The sequence below is a fragment of the Pagrus major genome, chromosome 16, assembly GCF_040436345.1.
Source record: "Pagrus major chromosome 16, Pma_NU_1.0".
Lineage (NCBI taxonomy): Eukaryota > Metazoa > Chordata > Actinopteri > Spariformes > Sparidae > Pagrus > Pagrus major.
The window spans coordinates 16,146,114-16,167,448 of record NC_133230.1 but is presented as its reverse complement, the minus strand read 5'-3'; the positions used below and the strand labels follow the sequence as shown (position 1 = coordinate 16,167,448).

Here is a 21,335-nt window from a genome sequence, read left to right as displayed (position 1 = left end):
AATTCATTTGGAAAGACAATATTTACACGGTTAATGCATGGTCGAGCTTGTGCACTCACTTCATACGGGATACGTGCCGACACTTTTAGCTTAGCAGCTACTTTGAACATTTTGGATTTAAAAGGGTGTAAATAAAGTTTTCTTTTCAAGTCCATGTGGGATCCTGGGGCTTTCGGGGACTTACTTATGTCTGGAGTCATTTTATGTTTGTTTTTGTTTTTTTTTTAGTTTTAAACACGCCCCGATCTACTTCAGTTGTTTAGGAGAATGCTGTCTTCCTGTGAAGCTCCAGAAATGTTTTGTGGACTGCGAAACTCCACCCGACTTTTAATCAGCGTGAGGGTGAGTGTATAACGACTAAATTTTCATTTTGGGGGGAACTCATCCTTGAAGGACGATGGAGGACGAGTATAAGAAATTGCTTTGTGCTCTTTTCTCGAGGCTGTCTGTTAGATAGTTTGTTGCTGATTCATCTTCACTTTTGAAGTCGAAACAAAGCACAGACGCAGAGAAATGCTTGCATGGTGACTTGTTCGTAGAATTCAAAGAATGACAGGCTCTCTCTGTTGTTTCAAAGTGACTGGCTGTCCTCAATCATTGCTTACATTCTCGTTCATCAGCATATCAGGTCAATGACCCGGTGGTTCATGTATCATGTACACGTTGAGAGGGAGGGTTCGTGCTGGTGAACGTGTAAGCTCCTGCTCGGAGTATTTAATCTTGATGTAAATATTTTAGTTTGGCATCATAGCTGTGAGAATAGATGCCTGTCATGCCAACGCTTCCACTTCCTGCCAGAGTCAGTGAGTCACACACTGCCGGGTATCATTGTACATTTCTCAGCTCCATTAATACAATTCATTGTGATAAATGAAACTGAAGCAGGGGATTTATTCTGTGATGTCCTTTATGAATTATTTCTGTATGCAGTTGGTGGTTTGTTAATTTTTAACAGGGGGGATGACTCAATGGGAGCAACCCCTGCCACCAAACCACCAACCAACACATACCCATGTACACTGTAAATTTTAAAAGTTGACTTTACTTTAACAAAGTAAATAAGCCGACTACCTTAGAATTACCAAGTGGAGTACACTATTACATTTACGCTGTGCAAGCTAAAAAGTTTTAACAACTTGAAATTATTAGTCTACTTTCGAATTTTTAGAGCACAAGACTCCAGTCGAGGGGGAGGCGGACTCTGCGTGTACATCAATGATGCTTGGTTTAAAAGAGGGACCGTCGGACATAATCAAATGAGGTTAAATAAGGACAAACTTTACATATTCAATGGTGGAAATTTTATTCAACTCAACACTGACTTCCTAAAAGAGGACATAACTGATGACTGAAAAAAATTTAAAATGATCCAAATTTATCGATACATTTGTTCAGGGATTACATGCACATCTGAGCTGGTTCATACATCAGTAAGCCCCACTGTTGTCCCACAAAGACAAAAATACTTCTCAAATATTGATTTAACTTTCATAACTGTGTTTCATTAAAGGACTCGTGTGTTGAAATTAAGCTTTCTTCCAATCCCTTTGGTCTAAAAACTTTCAAAAAAAAAGTTTCTCTGTCTAAACAGCAGAGAACATTTAACAAAAATCTTTTCAACACTTCATGTGTAAACCCTATGACATTCATTCTCTGCCCGGCAAGCGGTAAAATCGCAACTAGTGTAAACTCTCTGCTCTCTTAATAGTCTTGCAGAAGCAGATGATATCAAAGACCTCTTGGCCAATCTAACATATTTATAATAATAAAGGCACGTAAGCAGTAGCTGGCAAACTAAATTTCTGAAAACCAAAATAAAAATTCACCATTTTCACACATTCGATGTGTATGGCCTCGGACACAGTCTGTGGTTCTTCTCATTAAGAATAAAGAGTTGCAGTGTACTGACAGAATAAATAAAACATGAAACACTTCAAAGCTTCTTTCACTCGAGAGTGAGAACCAACAATCACAATCTGTCGACTTTAACTTCACATCCACCGAAAAAGAGGGAAAACCTCAAGATCAAATATGACTAATATCAAACACTAAAACAAATAAACAAAAGAACAAAGAAATCTCTAATCTCAAAGAAGTACCTTTTGTCCACCTCATTCAGCTTCATATTTGAAAAACAAAATGCAGCAGCGTCCTTGTTTTACCATTTTCATGAACTAAATAGCTTTTACTTTATCGCTTGTGTGCATGTCAGTTAACAGCCCAGTCGCCAGGAAATAATGTTAGCAGTTAACATTTCTGCAAACCACAGTTTCGTCTAAGGCTGACATGTACCAAACGTACTGTTTGCACCAAATGTGGCAAATCAGGTTCTCATTACATGCTTATTAGCCGACTTTCACATCGGGAGGGAAAGGGGATGGTGGTGGCATTATAACAGCCGACAAGGCTGCCAAACGCTGACGGCAGTTCGAGTCACATCGCTGGATTTTTTTAAAGGAGATCAGCGGACATTTCCAGCCATTCTTGTTGTGTCAGAACCTGGTCGTTTTAAGAAGGCCTGGGGATATTTCCAGCCGCTCCTGTTGGACCATCTCCAGCTGTGTTTGTGGCGGCCAAAACAAGATGTTTCTCGAAGCCTAACCAAATGGTTTTTGGTGCGTAAACCTAACCAAATGTAAAGCTGCAACATAAGGAAACTGTGGTTTTGCAGAAATGCACTTAGCTAACATTTATACTAGCGATTGGGTTGCTGCCAGGTGACATCAGTCTACTGAAAAAATGAGAGGACGATGAAAAAAAAGAGCAATACTGGTTTGGCTGCCAATCTCAATTAACATCCATTAAATGAACTCTTTCAGGATTACTATAGATCACTAAACCTTTTACTCTGAAAGCTCTGGGATACCCAGTATATGTAGATCATGTGTTGGAGGTCCCCATGGCTACATTATTAAAAAAAAAAGTTAGGAGAACTAATGATCTAAAACAACAGTATAAGCGGGATGTGAGGAAAAAAAACTGAAGTAAATGTGAATGTTTGAGAAAAGTGCTAAAGTGGTTTAGCAGTCATAAATTTAGCTATGGCTATCACTTTGTCCTATTGCTTTTTTATTGAGCAGCACTGACATTTCACAAACCGGTTCCTGGTTGGTTCCAGACATCTGCTGTGAAGTGACAGTTGGGAGTGAGGGCGGGGGTGAAAAAGACTACAATTTAGAAACCAAGCGCTTAGGGGTCTCAAACAGCACTCTGTGTGCATTTGCCTGAATCTACAGAAGAGCTGCTGCTGACACAAAACCGGTCCGACCTGATCCGAGTCTTATTACTAAAATGAACTGGGATCTCATCCTCTGGGATTTGACAGTTATACATCACTCGAGGCAAACGGTATCTGCAAAAAACTGTCTCAGCATTTGTTTTAACCTGCTCGGAGAAGTGGCAGGCTGTTTTCACACAGAGGGCAGAACGTCCAATGACAGAAAAGTATTGAACTGTTAATCTAATAAATCTTTCTGTAACTGAATTGCACTGGTGCTCAACTTAATTATTTGAAAATACCACCTCCTGAAAGCCCAGTTTTTTTTGTGTGTGTTGAAATTTACATTATGAACTGCAACATGCACTACGTATTGAGAAAACACTATACAGCAGAGGAAAATCCACACAACACATTACTGAAGGATTTTGCGTTAGGAGGCATGACCTGACAGAGGTAGGTAACAACAACTAAGTCCAAAATGACAAGTACAAGTCTAGCTTATAATTAAAGACTCAGAGGGACACGTTTATGAGAGGCACAACCACTCTGTACCAGAAGCTACTACAATTACAGCTCTGAAGAGGAAAATGTAGGCAAGAAATGTCCTATAAAACCACCACTTGTGCTGCATCTTAGTGTTGTGTTTTACTCCCGTATGCCCCCTTAATGTCTGTTTAAGCTGTGGCGGCAAACTTCCACAGGGCCTCTCGTTCAAACTCCTCCATCTCCTCCTCCAGGGAGTCGTCGTCCTTCTGCCCGCCGACGTCTAAAACGTCCACCATGTCCTCCAGAATGTCCGCCACGTCCTCTGCAAAGTCACTGAAAAGAACCCTGTCGTGGATAAACACGCCGTCCTCGAAGTACTCTGCAGTCAGCTTCCTGACCTTGTCCTTGCTCTCAGATGAAGATCCTTCAAGCTTGCTCAGGTAGCCCTCCAGCAGCTCCTCGAACTCGGGCAGCTCCACCGGGTAGAGCCCCTCCTTTTCGGCGCAGTTCTCCATGGAGCTGCAGCCCAGCTGGGGGCGGACGTTACGCCTGAGCTTCTGCTCCTGGTCTCTCCAGAAGTCGTTCTGGTTGTGCTGATGAGGCTGACGGGGCTGGTGGTGGTGATGTTGATGATGACTGTGGGAGTTCTTACCAGGCCGGCTGTGCCACGGTTTCTCCTTCCTCCTCTCCTCTCTGTCCATCCTGCGCTCGCCCTTATTCCTCTCCCACTCGTCCTGGTGTTTCCTCCATGCCTCCTTATGAGAGTTCTGCTTCGGAGACTTCCACTCCTTCTCCTTCTTCTCATCTTTGCTATGCTTCCAGTCTTTCTCTCCTCTCCACTCTTTCTTTTCTTCTTTCTTCCAATGGTCCCGCTCATTGGTTTTGCCCTTGTTTCCTTTCCATTTGGACTCCTGCGGCTTCTTCTTACCCCACCTCTCCACTTGTTCAGAAAGCTTCTTCTGGATCTCCTCCAGATGATCCCTCACTTGTTTCCTGTCACCTCCATCTTTTTTCATCCCTTGCAGTCTCTTCCTGCTCTCCTCCAGAAGAACCTTCTGCCTCTGAAGTTCTTCATTCAGCCTTCCTCCCTCCTTTGTGTCCTTCCTCCTCTCAGGGGCAGCTGCTGTCTGGGTAGTTTGACCATCTTTGTCACCAGGCTGAGGGGCTGAACCCGAGGTAGTCGGGGGCATTTCCTGATTAGCTGTGAAGGATTCAAGGATCGGAAAGATCACTTTTAGCACTCAAGGAGTTAATTTCTAAACTTCAGTACCTCTCTATGTGTTTTCTTTTTAATAAAGATCGTCATGCAGTGGCACAGATTTAATTCAATGAGCTCATTCACGTCATGTTTCATGCCACATCACACCTGTGAGCTGGCTGAGTTCGGTCACCCTGGCCCTCAGACTCTCCAGCTCTGTCTTCAGCTCAGGCAAGGACGTCAGCTCCTCCTTCAGCTTTGCGTTTTCTATTTCCAGACCTGCTTTACCCTTTTCATCACCGCTCGCTGCTACTGCCCTCAGAGCGGAGTCCAGTTCTTCTTTCTGAGACTGAGAAAAAAGAAAAAAGTCTGATTCTGTGCAACTTTGACAATCAGCATAAATATTTATTGAAAACAGGCTGTCCATTAAAACATCATGAAATGGTAAAACAACACCATTAGCATCAGTATAATGGTATACTGACCTGTAGTTGAGCCTCTAGCTGAGCGATTTGTTGGTTTTCCTGTGTCAGTTTATCCAATAGCTCTTTCATATCCTGTGGATCACTGCTAAGCCAGTCCTGGATCGAAAATGGTTGGCAAATGAATAAAACACATATTTTTAAATAATCCTATCTTAAGCATTTGTCTTTTAAGTTATAAGACTCAAGTTTTCTTTAAATACGACTGTTTAAACAACATATAACAGAGATGGAGTAAGTGAAAGGAGAGCAGGCAGGAACAGACCTGGCTTTGTTCTCCGTCACTCAGTTCAGAGGCGTCGAAGTCTCCTGTCAGACCAGAGAACAACACATCTTTCACAACAGCACCTTTTTATTGACACATAGCTGCCAAGCTGTCTTACAACGCAATACGGTGTTTTTGTTGTGAGGTGCATTCCATAAGCTCAGGCACAACACAGAAACTATTTCTTTAGGCAGAATTCTTTTTTTTTTTAATTTCATTAAAAACATATATGATGTATTTTGCCAACCCCAGCAGATTATCTGCAATGGGTCATTTTTGCTTTGACTTCCAGTGAGTCCTTCCGATGATAAAGAGTGTTATTGTACAATTCAGAGTGCGTGTTATTTGCCATTTTCTGCTGCCACTGCATGTGCAAGTGTCAGGCCAGATAAGTGCTTGGACAAGCTATTGAGTGTTAGCCAGCTAGTGCAGAAGCTTAAACTGCTGTCTTATCGGTAGCACTGGACCTACCATTATCCAGGTCAGAGAGGAAACCTGTTGACATAGTACAGCTTAGTCAACAAGATCTAAAAACAGACATCTGTCTATTGCTGACAACTGCAAATAAATGTGCTTATGTGATTTGGAAATACTGGTATGGCCAAACAAGCGTGAAAATTTACAATAAACCCTGTCAAACCTCTGATGCAACAGGTGGAAAGAGGTGCACAGATAACAGATATTTCTAACATAAGCATCTTTATTGAACATGGTTTTAATGTTGCTGTTCTCACCATGAAAAGCAGAAGCAAGCTAGCAGGAACTCACCTGAGAGGAAAAGGGAACCTAAGAAGAGTAGGATTACAGCACCCACAATGCATTTGTTCAAAGAACACCACGGCTTTTCCTCCTTCTTCTCGGCCAGCTTGAACTCCACTTCCTCCTCCTCATCTTCCTCATCTGATGTTCTTGGTCGTGCTGCCTCGAAGGAGGGGACATTCCTCCTCCTCAGTCCGTCATCAAAGCCGCTTGTGTCGCCCAAATCAAAGCTACTTGATGGCTCTGTGGGAGGGAGGCATATAACAAATGCAACCTTGATCATGAAATAGCAAAGGCAAGACAGCCTCACCTCTGATAATGTCTTTTGTGAAAGACGATGAGCCTAAAGTGAAACCACATGTATTCAAATGTGAGCCCAGAGACGCTTCAACAAATCATCTCGACATCTTTGGCAACAACAATGTCGAGAATTGGAATTATTTCAAAAATCATAATTACCTTCTGGCAGACTGCCTCATAAAAATTACTAAGAATCTGAGTGAATACATGAGCTGCACAACACAACAATGTGTAAACAGCATGTGAAAAAAAAGCAGACACAAAGTCAGCGCTGCTCATGGAAATGGTTGACATTTTCTCACTAAATTACAACAACAGTAATTTCATGCATGGGGGTTTCTTCATTTTCTCAGCAGGGTGTGCGCCTCTCTGTCACACTGATAAATCACTTCCAGCTGCTAGCGTGACACAGATAAGAAACATGTTAACCAATTCGTCTGCAAGAGGACTCTCATTTTCTGCTTCTATCGAGTAGAGCTACTTACAAAAGAGCCGTAAACCACTTACTATGTTCAAGACTGAGTTACCAGATGTTAACTGCTGTGGGCCCTCAGCCCCGTGTTCACTGTGTGGCAGTTGGTTTATGCAGCTATGATCTACTGTCCCTTTGTTTAGGAATGTGTTTATACGGTGCATGTTCTTAAATTGTGTTAAATCATATTACCACACAGCAAATCTGCAGCCATGTTGATTCCAGCAAAGGAAGAGTATACCCAATACACAGAGAATGAGAGCAACGGGAAGTAAGTAAGAGCCCAGCAACTCATTCTTGCTCTGGGCTTCCATAGCAGGTTATTCCAGTCATGACTGCAGAAAGGACTCTGCTGCCTGGAAAATCAGACGTTAAATGACGGATTATTTGTTTCAATTTGGCATATTTTGTTTAACTGATGTATAACCTTCCTGTTTAGCATTTGTTTTGTTATATTACTAAGATGTATGGGGGCTTCTCCAGCTAGTAGTAAAGTGTGATTATGGTGATGTATGCTTGTCCAACATTTTGTTGTAGAGCAAGATATCTAAACTTCTATTGCAAGTGCAGTGTACAGTACAATGAACATATCTTGCTCTAGCCCTGAGCTGGACCCTGGAATGATTTAGCCCTTTACCACACCCACATAGCTAACCAGGGTTAACCTAATCCCAGGGCTATACAATTCCCACTGCACTTCTAGGAGCCCTGGGTTAAATGTCCTCGACTTATGTTTACATTCTAGAAAGGAGCATGACTACTCTCGAAGTCCATTGTTTACTTTAGCCCCGTTTCACACTAGCACCTTTTAGCCCAGGGCTTAGTCGATTTTCAGGGGATAAATCTGCAAACTCTGGGTTAACCCTTCTCCGAGTAGAACCAGCAAGCTCAGGCTAAAGTCAGGGTTAGCCAACTTTGGAATCTGCCCGGTGAAAGCTTTCTTCCATCTGAACCAAGGAACGAAAAAAAGAAGGAAGGGTCAGCAACATATTTTTCATGGCCACGTTGTTCGTCCCTCAATTTAGTTAGGGAGAGGCTCCTGTTGGCAGTGTAATTGCAGTCTCATAGGCGATATTTGGTCAGACCTGCCCCGTTTGGTCATGGTATTACTATCCCTGTCAATCACTTGGGGGAAAAAATCAGTCAGTAACCTACTCTCTGAAGTGTGTTTCTCCATGCATGTCCCATTGACTTCAATACAGCGGACACCACAGTCTGGCCCCAAAGCAGGATTCAGTGACATAATGACCCTTCATTCTTTTTTAGGTTCCTTGATCTGAACTATACTGTTATGTATACTGTTTATTAGCTCTTGTGTCTCATTAAATCAGTCTTACACAGAGACATTTCTCCAACCTCTATCTGTGGACATGTTGCTTCGATGTTTGTATTCGCAAAATACCATGTAATGTAATAATTGCTATCAACTGGTATTGCTCACAACACTGACTGATAACTTCTAAATTTCCTCCTCAAATATAAAGATCAATCTGGTTCCATTGCTGAATATATTGTGCATGCATCACAATATACATACCTTCTTCTTCTTCTTCTTCTCTCTCCTCCTGGGTCGCTGTCTCGGATGGCTCAATCTCCTCCTCTTCCACAGCTGCCTCCTCCTCTGCCTCTGCTGAACCAACAGTCTCTGGTGCAGGAGTATCGATGGGGCTTTCTGTCACCAGGCTCTCTGGGGCTGGGCTTGGCGGCTCTGTACTCTCTGGAGTAAAGCTGATATCAGCTTCAACATGAGAGGGAGGATCAGCGGCTGTGAGGGTCTCTGTGGGGATGTCGACCTCAGGTTCAGCAGTAAAGGCAGGGCTCGCCCCAGCTGGGCCAGCAGGAATCAGGACATCAGCAGGCGTGTCAAGCGCTTGTTCTGTAGTGACGGGGATCTCAGCCAGGGGAGGAGTAGAGCAGGACTCCTCAGGCTCAGCTGGAAGGAGTTCGGAAGCAGGGATATCGAGCGGAGCCCCCAAATCCATGTTGGTGACAAAGGGTGTGGCTCCTAGGTGCTCATTGTCACTGGGGGAGCTGGTTACGATGTCATGGATGATTGGAGGCTGACTCTCCAGGTCGAGGTCAGGAGGGTCAAGAGGGTTTGGTAAAAGAGGGCTCATTCGGCCTGGACTGGAAGGGATGGGACCCAAACTGGACTCTGGAGAGGTCTCTTGACACACCTAGAACAGAGGACAGTAAAAATTGTTTTTCTGTGAAAACTTTTATACTTTATTATCATAATTTTGTGATCTTCATTGCAATCAAGGTGTTCTCTGTGATTAATGACTTAGATTTAATGCATCTCTACTAACTGTATGACACATTTCACCCTCTATGGCTCCTTAAAATGGGTGCAAAATGGTAATCAAGCTGCTTCTTGATTCTGAAGGAAAGAATATAAAGTTGTAAAAGATCCGAAAGGTGTTCTGTCAAATTTGACTGCACCTATGCTGGAAATAAATATCGTCACAGTTTTGTCCATAATGTTGTTTATGGTCTAACTTATGTCCTGATTTGATTCTTGCATAGCTAATTATGTACCAACCTGGTGGCCTTCTTCAGACAGGACAGTTTCTATAGAAATGTCACTTGGTTTGAACTCCACAGCAGCACCTGCAACAACATTCACACAGTGTCAATAATATCAAAAACAAGGAAATGGTTTAAAATTGACCTTTTCAATCTCAAGTGTTGATTCGTATTTGTGTTACAGCTGTAGCCAGTAGCCACAGATCTTGTCACTACCTGTCACCTCCTCAGAGAGACTCGGGACATCACCCAGGCTCTCGGTGCCGTCGTCGACTGGCCCCACATTCTCAACAGCAGCCTCCTGTGGAGTGAGAGGAGATCCCGAGAGATCAGGCTTCAACACCCATAGTATCCTCAGTGGCAACACTGACCTTGACATTTACAGCACACCCAATAGAGGCATGCACGCACATGCACTAAAGCCTGAGCTAGGAAACATATCAATACTTCTTGTTCATCATATGATATCTGAGGAGTATTTTGTGGTTATAATATAAATATTACAATATAATATAAATATTTTTGTCCTCATTCCCTTTTCTGAACACAGACACAGTACATCAGTGGTGGAAGACGTATTCAGGTCCTTTATTTAGGGAAAATATTAATACCACACTGTGTAAATACTTCACCACAAGAAAAAGTCCTGCATTCAAAACCTTACTTAGTAAAGTTATGTAAATAAACATATTTATTATGCGGTAAAATGTTCTGTGTAAGTGTTTCATGTGTATGCTGCATTTAAGTGATGAAGCTGTTTACGGTTAAGCTCATTTTAACTACTTTTTATACTGTTGGCCAATCTACAGCACATAATCATATTCTATAAGACCATTATATGTTCTTTTCTGTCATTTTTGATATTTTCTTTTTATTCCCTACTTCCCTTCCCTCAAGAAGGGTTTGCCTTTTACCAGGCTGCCATTGTCAATACGAATATGTTGTTAATGACTTGCCTGGATAAATAAAGGTCAAATAAAAAAAATGTTTGTAGTGTGAGAACCATATGTACTTTTGATGATGATGTACTTTTCAACTAATCCAAGAGGGTTTTTAAATACTTTGTTTACTTATACTTTTTTTCTAGCTTAAGGAGTAGGATAATTTTCTCAACACATAAAGGAATACTTAATCTGAAAAGTAACTAGTAACATAAGCTGTTACACAAATGTAGTGGAGAATATAATAAAATATTTCCTTCCAAAGTGCAGTAAAATGTTGTAAAAGGTACCCCAAAATCCTACAGGAGTAAAAGTAAAAATATTGTGCTAAAATAATACTTTGCTAAAAATGAAAGTCACCCATGCAAATAGTAATTTTCTGACAATAAATGTACTTAAGTATCAAAAGTGTGAGTATAAGTAAATTATAGATGCATCTACATGAATGCTGTGGTGCTGCTTTGGCTCTGATGCAGCTTGCAAATCTGCAAAGTAACTAATAACTTCATAATCAAATAAATATAGTGAGTAAATAGTACAATATTGGTCTCCAAAAAGGTAGTGGAGTGGAAGTATAATATAGCAGAAAAAGGAAAGAACTTAAAAATTGCTTTTAAGTTCAGTACTTCAGTAAATGTACTTAATTACATTTCCCCCACTGCAGTTCAGTCGTGCACAAATACTTGTACACTTGAGTTAAGATGCAAAACAAACAAAATGACAGACAACCGCTGTGCAAGACTCGACACGCCTGTGCCTTTCACAGATTCATCGCATTCAAGTGATAAAATATCAGTATTTGACTATTGGATCATCAACATTCTCCACAATTTTGTCATTATGAGAAGCTCTGTGGCTGCAAGTGCAGGCGTGCCATATTTCACATGAGCTAGTATTCATGAGCCAGGAAAACAAGCCATCCTCTAAATTACATCCAGGCGCAGGGAGCTTGGAGAGGAGTTTCCTGATCTGGTTCTCGGTCTTACCTCGGGGGAGAGGAGGGTCCAGCTGTTGGTCGAGGAGCCGCTGCTGCCGGTGCTGTTGCTGTTGTCAGACATCGCCCTCTTCAGGCTCAACGCGGCACAGCACGGTGCAGATTCAGCTTTCTGATATTCTGCAGACGACGACAGAAACAACGTGTCTTCATTCAACATGCCTGATGCGCACACTAAACGTCATGTGGGAGTTAACAGGATGATCGAGACGTAAAAATCTGACTGCAACTTGTTTTTTTTAGTATAGATATAAGCCAGCTAATACCCACAAGTATGAGTGTGCACAGTTCTGGACATGAAAATACACACAAAATGGCACAATATGTCACATTTCCTGCAGCATTATGAGGTTGATGATGTAAACAGCAGCCTGTGGAGGGCACAATCATGCAATAACGTTGCAGCTTGGGACCTATGCAGCACACGCACGGGATAAAAGACCGGATTGTCGTCGATACAAGTTATGTAACGGTGTGTGGTGGCATCCATAATATAATGCTGCGCAGTAAAACAAAGGGTCCGGTCAGAAGAAACAGGAATATGCTGCCAGCATTCATCACCGCTGCTATTTCCAGCCAACCGTTCATTCACATGCATCCATCCACCCAATCTGTGCGGCTGTTAAAATTACCAAAAATGGTCAAACCTCCCGACACGAGCGCTTCATTGATCCGCAAACGAGCTAGCAGAGGTTCACGCTCACTCGTCGACACACACTACGCTCGCTTAGCTTCCGTTTCGCACGTATAAGAAGCCACACGAAGGGGCTATGGTTGTTGTAGGAACCGAATTAAAGGTCCATTCATGATGGTAAACAAAGGACGGCAGGCTGAATATTCCCACTCCCACTCTTCCGCGTTCTCGCTCAGGCCCCAACTATTAGCGCGAGCTCTTCACACGCCTGACTCCATCACATTAAAACACAAAGAAGACGGTTTATTTACCCGACTTGTTAACACCTCAGTCGCTCGCTGTTTTTGCCTTCAAAACCAGTCTTGTTTTTATTTTATTTTTTTTGTCAGTATGAACAGCAGCTCCTCTCTTCCCGTGAACTTGGGAACTTTGGGAATTCCAAGCTGCGTCACGTCAACCTCGTCGCGCTTCGTCCAATGGGATTTCAGGAGAAGGTGCGGAGCTCCCGCCCCCGAACCAAGGCCGGGCCAATCAGATAGAAGTGTCGTGTCAGGGGAAACGACGCAAATCCCAGCGTGATTGACGCTCGCAGGTGAGAGCGGCTGGTGACAGAGGCAGATCTTTAATAATACAACTTCATGTGTGAACCCAACCCTCAAGATGCGTGCACATATATATATACACACAGCGGGAGGAGGCCACCAGGACCAGCCGCACACTGACACGTCTGCAGAGCTATATTTGAACTGCGGGACTTACCAGAGCGGACAGCCCCTTCACTCCGGTTGCTCCTGTGTGGACATGAGTTTCATCATCTGGCTTCTTTTCTGCTAATATTAGAGTGTTAACTGTCAATAACAATCAGACCAGTATTTACTTTGACTTATTTGAAATCAGAACCCACACTGTTTACAGCTAGGTTATGATATGCATGCATTTATACATTTATATGTATACTGCAGTGGTGTAAGAAGGACTCAGATCCATTACTTAAGTAAAAGAAGTAACACCACAGCTTAAAACTTCAGAGTGTGGTCACATAGTGTTATATTATTGTATTATATTTTATTGTTTTATTATTACTGATTAATTAAAATGTAAGCACCTTTTTTATTTTTGCTAATATGTCAATTTAGTCAACACTGTAGTATCAAAAGTAGAAGTAAATGTTAATTATACATTACATGCTATGGGTTGACCGATTATCAGATCTGATATTCAGCATTTTCCTGATTATTGGAGTCACTGCTTTTAAAAATCAGATTGCTGATTAAATAAATTGATTTTAAAGAGTTCTTCTTTGGCTCTGATGTGGCATGCAATCTTATCAAATAAATGTAGTGGAGTAAAAGTACGATATTTGCCTCCAAATGTAGTGGATTGGATGTATAAAGAAGCAGGAAATAGAAATATTCAATTAAAGTACAAGTACCTCAAACTTGTACTTAAATACAGTACTTGAGTTAATGTACTGAGTTACATTCTGTTACTAAGTTAGTACCATAAAAAGGGAAAACTCAAGTAAAGTAGTGCAGAGGGACTTTAAGAATGTTTTTAAAAGAATCTTTCACTTTGTGAGTTCATTGCACAATCACAGACCTTGTCAAATATCTGTTATATAATAAGATCTGTTGTTTGACCTTCACATTGACTTGTTTTCACAATCAGAGTCTTGTTTTCTAACTTGACTTGATTATAACAAATGCTGAGATGATAAATATTTGGCACTGACTCTTTGTCCACTATTTCTGGTGTCTGAGTTGCTGTAAACTGAAACTTTAATAGACATTTTTATTTAACTTTATGAGTAATTTGAGAACTATGAGATAGCTTATAATACACCTCATAAAAACGCATGGATGCAAACAGGTCACAGACTTCTATTTTTGTAAATGTAATAAATATAGAAATATATGTTCTGACAATCTGCATTCATGTACATTTCATGAATTATTTCAGGTGTAGCAGTGGTGTTGAAAGGAAACTATGTTTATGTTTCACTGATAGTGACTTTTAAATTACGTTGTCATTGGCAAAGGTGAATTTAGATATGTCATTAAGAAATCATAATAAAAACCTTTAAGGGGCACTATGTAGATTTGGGGAATTCAAACTCTGAAATGTAATATTTAGAAGATTAATGAGGTCACAATACAAACTCAGAAATATGTATTTGTTCCATAGCAAGCAAACAAGCTGTTCTCAGAGGAAAATAAGAGCCCCAGATCACTGTTTGAAGCTAGAAAGGTTTTGTTTATTCAGAGTTTGTTTATTTAGTTTGTGTAGGCATAAAAAAGAGTCAATGAAGATTTTTCTTTTCTGATTAAAATGTCTTACTCAAAACTACATAGTGCCCCTTTAAGACAGTTGTAGCTTCTTTTCAATTTCAAAAAAGAGGTTGTTACGTCCAAGCATAGCCGGCTGTAAAGAATCACGTCACCCTCTCTGCCTCTTTAATGAATAATAACTATGTCATATTGTTACTATGTCATATTGTAAATACCAAGTTCATATTGTAAATACTATGTATATACGAGTTAATTCTATTTCTTATCTCTGTTATATTGTTTATTTTTTACTTTTTATTATTGTTTAAGTGTGATACTGTCCTTTGGCTGCTGTGACTAAGGAATTTCCCCATTTGCGGGACAAATAAAGGATTTCTGATTCTGATTCTGATTCTGAATAAATAAAACAGTGTCAAAATCAGTGGCTGTTAACATAAATATAATCTTTATAGAGTTCTTATAATATTTCCATGGATCAAAATGCACTACAGACACTTCATCCTACACGTGATAAATCAGTGGAAACATCTGGGTCACTGGTTATGTAATAACATTAAAGTATGTCATGTTTGAATTGTAGACTTTCTCTAAGTTATGTGTACAACATTTTTCCTGACCAATCAGGAGCAGCCATAGCGATACGACAATTTCCTGCGACAGACAGAACTGACCAATGGCAAGAGAGTTCTTTAAACCGACTACCCAATAGGATGAGGCGAGGTCTATTTGAACGATGAAAAGCGGGCTCGCAAACATTTAGAGGGAAACAAAGAGGCAGAGAACATCTCGCGACTGTGAGATACGAAAACTGGAATAATTTACTTTTTTCGTCAAGATATTTTGGCATTCATATAAGGTAACCTGACCGAGTCGCACAACACCAGACACGTGTAGTTTAATGTTTACATACGCGTGAGTTGTTAGAGATAACGCTTCTTCTTCTCGGCTAACTTAATCGACGTTAGCTTAGCTGTTAGCCACACACGTTTAGCTAAGCTAAGTGAAACTTGCTGTCGCGTTTGCCACTGTGTTGAGCTATTTTCTTTATTTCTGATTCTTAAAGTTCACTAACGTCAAAACCTCTCCAACAGGTTCACAGTCATGTCTCACAAACAGATCTACTACTCCGATAAATACGATGACGACAAGTACGAGTACAGGTGTGTATGGCTCGTGTTTATAACGGATCAGCATGCTGTTATACTTTTTCAGTGTGTCAGCATTATTCTGTAATCAACGATTACAACAGTGGCACTGTACAGTTAGCCTTTGTTATGTAACATGATACGTCATAATCGTATTAATCTGGATAATTCAATTTCCGTTAATATTCGCCCTCATATCCTAACTTTATCCCACAGGCATGTAATGCTACCAAAAGAGATTGCAAAGCGTGTACCCAAAACCCATCTGATGTCTGAGACCGAGTGGAGGAACCTCGGGGTCCAGCAGAGCCAAGGATGGGTGCACTACATGATCCATCAGCCAGGTATCTAATCTCGTTAAGCTGTTAGGACAGTCTTCAACAAATCATCTGAGAATAAAGTTACACCAACACGCAAACAAATACTTGATAAACATATTTTCACTTAATCGGTTTGTGATGAATCTTGTTTTCTTGGTCCCTTTTTCTGTTGGTGAGACTTACGTCTGACAATTCACAGATGAAAGCTTGCACACATGCAGAACTGTTATACTTAAAAAGACAAGAATGTGTGTTGTGGTTTGACGTGTTAATGTCATTGGTAGACAAAATCATTTTAGGATGATAATTATTGTTTTTTTGCTCAAACCCAGCTGAAAAGTTGTAGGGATCATGAAAAGACGGACACGATGAGGCCACTGAATGGAGAATTAAGCTTAAAATTGTGTGAGAGGATGTTGCATTAGAACCAAAGTAGCGCATTTTCAATTTGCTTATTTTATTGGCAATCTGACATAAAAATCACAGATACCCATAATCAGGAAAATGCTGAATATCAGCCCGGTAATTGTCCAGCTCCGAGAATCTGTCTACCCCTTTTATAAAGTGACTACTTTATCATCCCAAGGGGAAATTCCTTTTCACAGCACTCTACTTGTTCACAGTATTCAAAAACAGTACAAACATCAGCACACAGTAAAAACATTTTCTTCATAGACATCTGTTTGACTGCAGGGCACGCAAACTCTGAATAACTGTTCTCACTTAGTTTGGAAGCAGACTGCGAATGTGATCACAAACTAAAATCAACTAGCAGTGTTTCTATATCTGAGATGTCATTAGTTTTAATGCACACATTTTATATTTCTGTTATATGTTTTATAATCGTTCTATAGTGTAATATTTCTATTCTAGAAGGAGCAACTGTAATATACCCAATTCCCCCCCCCCCAGGGATCAATATAGTGTTTCTGATTCTGACAACCAAGCATATGTCTCAAAGCTGATAAGCGTCATTTGCATGTAACTGACTTGTCCACTGTAGCATAAAAGGATATGTTCACTCTAACATGAGAAGAACCACAAAACATTTCTGGAGCTTCAAAGCAAACCAGCGTTGCACGGTCTCCCAAACAGCTGAAGTAGATGAGGACTTGTTTTAAAATGTTGAAGAAAAACTGCACAGAAACATAAACTTACTCCACACAATGTGGAGTCAAGCTCATGCACCCACTTCAGTCGGGGGGGTGGGGGGTGGGGCACTAATGCTTTTGGCACAGCAGCTACAGTCACGTTTTCAGCCTAAAAAACGGTCTAAATAACGCCTTTTCAAATCAAATCCCCATTTGCTGCTGTTGTTGATGAATGCTGCCTGCTTTTCCTGCGTTTGTTTTAGCTTGTACAGTTGCTTGTAAGGGGACCCGCCCCATGTTGATGTCTTTCAGGCAGAAGATGAAAGAAGCACAGTCTGATGTTAAATTGGCTGAAGTTACATCTTTTGAAAAGGTGGCACAGATTCATGGTAAAAGTTTAAATAGATTTGGTGACCACAAGCATATGGAAAGCATATGGACAGCATATGGTCATTCAAAAACAATAGGAGCCACAGGAGTCAAGTTTCCCCATAAAGAATCAAAGCATCACAACCGTTAAGTATCATTACCTCCGCTTATATATTGTGTACCTTGTTCTTTTCTCCTCCAGAGCCACACATCTTACTGTTCCGGCGCCCTCTGCCCTCCCAGAAGTCATAAGGGAAAGATTCTCTGGGTCCTTGGAAGATGAGTCCGATTCATGTGCCACCGATCAACTCGTCAAAATAGGGATCGCGCTGTCAGATTACCTAGCTCTTGTGTGGTAGGTGACTTGTCACTTGGACTGATCATGTTGGACCTGGAGAAGGACTATTGCATTTATGAACAGTGGTTGTGGAATAGAGTATGCATTGAAGGAAAAAGAAAATCATCGACCTTCTCTTGTGGAAAAGACTTCTTCATGTGTTAACAGTGACACAGCGTCTGCCAGAAACCTTCAAATCAACTCACACTGTCTTTTTGACTTAATCTATCTGTCCAACTTGCTGAACCTGCTTGGATATTCCAGCTTTTTAGAACAACCGATATAAGATGTGGGGAGTAAAACCTGATAAAACATTTGAGTAATTGTAACAGAGTGCATTCTGGGTCAGAGCACAAGCTAGAGAGAAAAGTTGGGTCCTGAATTAAGGTCGACTCTGAAACATCCAACGGCGGTTTTAAGTGACATGTTGCTGCTTGGTTTAAATGGCACTTTAACTTGGCATTTAACGATTTTTGTCATGTGCATTGAAAGCTGCATCCATAAGAGTCGCCTAGAAACTAGTTTTGAGCACATTATATTAGCTTTTGGCCCACTTTGAAGCAAATCTTGTGATCGGTCTGGTTGTACCAGTGAGCTGCTCGGTATTTATGAATGTGTTGCCCTTTCTGAAATAAATGTTAACTTTTTTAAATCTGAGTAGTGTGGACTTGTGTTCTGGCAGTATTTGGATTTACAACTACTGTACTATTACACAGAACCACTTAAAATGCTCATGAAGGGGAAAAGAAGGCAGTTGACAGCTTTGATGGTGGACCCTACCCTTAAGTGCTCTTGTTAAATGAATCGGGATCAGTGACTGAGATCTTGGAAAGCAATTTTTGGGTTTAAGTATCAAATTATATCGCAACCACGCACTTGTTTTCATTGTCAAACTCATTCTGTATACTTGCACCCACTCTGACATGTTTGTGTTTACCTTCTGTCCCTTTGTTTTACTATCACACACTGAGCTGCTCTGCTGTCATTGAGGCTTAAATTTTGCCTTGAACTTGTGCCTTTTTGTAAGGTATTACATGTGTAGGCATAGAGCTGTTTGTCCTTTCAAAATTATTAAAAAATGAATATGGACAAAGTTGTGATGCATTTAGTCTTTAATGAAACAACCCAAACTAATTGGCGTGTGTGCATGCGTGCGTGTGTGTGTTGACCTTACAATAGGAAATACTTTATTAAACCCCCCCAGAGGTTATGAGTCACCAAACGTAGGACAATAATAAATAAGACATACACATCTCAAGGCAGTACAAAATAAGAGGAGAGTACGGCACCATAAATAATAAATGGTGTAAACATCAATATGACTGTAACCTAACGTATTCAGCATTTCACGGTCCAAGTCATCAACAACATATCGACATCACATCAATTAACAGTGACAGTCAGGAACAATGATCATTAAATAACTTCACTGCAGCCGGTACAGAAGACTTCCTGAATCTCTCAGAAGAGTGTATGTCGGCATAACAAGCCGGTCCCTAAAAGCTCTTCAGCTCAATAAAAACACTACATTGGATGATCCACATTTCACATGAGCTTCCTAACCATTATTTGTTCCAGGACCTTGTTTGGTAGTTTAAAAATAACACTTGAATATTTGATTTTGCATTCTAACAGTATGCTATTGCATTTAAATTGAAACATTTACTGCATTTACAAAGTTTTCATTATTAATATACATACATACATTTGAACAGTCAGCACTGGCAAATTTAGAAAAAAATCCACCAGACCGCATGAATCTTTTCTGAATAATCACTTGTTCCTCTGTTTCCTGTCGACTGCAAAACCAAGGGGAAATACCACAAAAAATTTCCCCGGGTCTGACTGGCTTATTCTGATTTTGGCTGATTCCGATTTTCATCTGAAGAACTGTAATTTACAGCATACACAAATATTTGTATATCCATAATAAAACAAAGACTATTGATTAACTCTAAAAAACTACAGGACCATCTCACACTCAAACCACTCTCAAAATAAAAATAAAAATAAAGTGCTCTGCTATTCGACAGCTGTATTGTACGAATAACATATAACTGAAAATTAATTGTAGTATGTCGCACATTATCCAACATGTAAGCTATTTTATTGAGTGGCCTGTCGGTGAAATAGAAATTTAACAACACCTTCACTCGCTCTGCTAGTAAGATAGAGGTGTAACCCCCCCAGTCCTTGATACTTCTGTATGTACTATTTCTTTGACGAGAACAGGTACGAGTAATTAACAGAAAATAAAACAAATGCAAAGCTATAGTGTTGGTCCTGTTTTAACACCAAATCATTGGCGCTTGTACAGCTTTTTAATTTGACACTGACGCACTACTTTCCTTTATGACCCCAGAAATGATGAGCAATTTATTCACAGCTTCGTTATAGCCCGATGTCTGGTACTGGAGTAAGAGTGAGCCAAAGCTGTGCTGTAAAATTGCCATGTGTACGATAACCAGGTGTTGGGGCACATCACCTTACCCGCTGGGATAAAGCTGTGATCTGACAAAATACGCAGGCATGTATGCCAGACAGCACCTCCTGTAGGTGTGATATTATGGTACACAGTTGGAGTTCATCCAGCGGCTCAGTGATGCTGCATCTGCTGTCTGGCGCTGTGACTGGACTCTTGTTTTTCTTATTAGTTCCCTGTGATATTGCCAATATAACAATTCCACTATCTCCCATTTCATGTGTAATATGGGTCTCATCTGCCGGCAAAAGTCTCTGAGCTTAATGGACAAAATGTTTTACTGAATGGGCAAGTCGTTATGATGGCGTACGTGCATGAAGGGAGAGGCAGACAGCATCTGCCGCATATTTAAAAGTGAAATGACTGTTGCATTATTGGTCTACAGAGGTTTTAATTAGCAAAAGCACTGTGGCCTGATAATTCAGAGGATGTTCTTGTTGGTTCAAATGTCAGCTTTAAACAGGATTCATGAATTTAAGGGTAAATTCACCCCGAAATGAAAATTCAATCGTTATCTGCTCAGCCTAGTGCTGATTGAAAGCACAGGTGAGGCGTTGTAGCTTCTGGAGCTTTACAGCAAAACGGCGCTGCAGCATTCTCCTAAACAACGGAAGTAGAAGGGGACTTGTTTACGTTTACAAAATGTTTACAAAACGTTCAAAATAAGCAGTCAAAAGAAAACATAAATCTACTCCATACTGCTTGTCCGGCACAATCCAGGTCCCTGGAGGGCCCTGAGATCCAGAATTGATTTGGTAGACGTTATTTACACCCTCAACCCTCGAGCTAGAGCACCCACTTCAGACGGGCTGCGCTAACGCCTTTAGCTTAGCAGCTACAGTGAAGATTTTAACTTTAAAAAGGGTTTAAATGACATCTTTTTAAATCAATTTGGGATCTCAGGCCCTCCAGAGACTTGGATTACGCTAGATGAGCTGTATGGAGCCGTTTTATGTTTTTTTTTTTTTTTATTCAGCTGTTTTATTACATTTTAAAACAAGTCCCTATCTAATTTTTTTTAGGAAA

At 40.7% G+C, this 21,335-nt stretch overlaps 2 protein-coding genes across 4 annotated transcripts; one reads left to right on the top strand and one right to left on the bottom strand.

Annotated features, from left to right (window-relative positions):
* Positions 1-1,286: 1,286 nt before the first annotated feature.
* pbxip1a (pre-B-cell leukemia homeobox interacting protein 1a) lies at positions 1,287-12,869 on the bottom strand. 3 transcript variants are annotated; one of them, XM_073483421.1, is made up of 11 exons: positions 12,589-12,869; positions 11,636-11,763; positions 9,925-10,009; positions 9,725-9,792; positions 8,720-9,359; positions 6,420-6,653; positions 6,123-6,146; positions 5,652-5,695; positions 5,390-5,485; positions 5,073-5,253; positions 1,287-4,907 (listed from the first exon to the last, which is right to left on the bottom strand). In XM_073483421.1, exons 2-11 carry the CDS (start codon positions 11,705-11,707, stop codon positions 3,895-3,897), a joined length of 2,457 nt encoding a protein of 818 aa, XP_073339522.1. In that variant the 5' UTR covers positions 11,708-11,763; positions 12,589-12,869; the 3' UTR covers positions 1,287-3,894. The 3 variants fall into 3 exon arrangements, with proteins under 3 accessions (XP_073339522.1, XP_073339523.1, XP_073339524.1); XM_073483422.1 differs by lacking the exon at positions 12,589-12,869 and adding an exon at positions 12,276-12,527; XM_073483423.1 differs by lacking the exon at positions 6,123-6,146.
* Positions 12,870-15,318: 2,449 nt separating this feature from the next.
* Positions 15,319-18,920, top strand: cks1b (CDC28 protein kinase regulatory subunit 1B). The gene is made up of 4 exons (XM_073483741.1): positions 15,319-15,421; positions 15,657-15,725; positions 15,927-16,054; positions 17,693-18,920. The coding sequence occupies exons 2-4, from the start codon at positions 15,667-15,669 to the stop codon at positions 17,740-17,742; spliced, it is 237 nt and encodes a 78-aa protein (XP_073339842.1). The 5' UTR covers positions 15,319-15,421; positions 15,657-15,666; the 3' UTR covers positions 17,743-18,920.
* Positions 18,921-21,335: the final 2,415 nt, after the last annotated feature.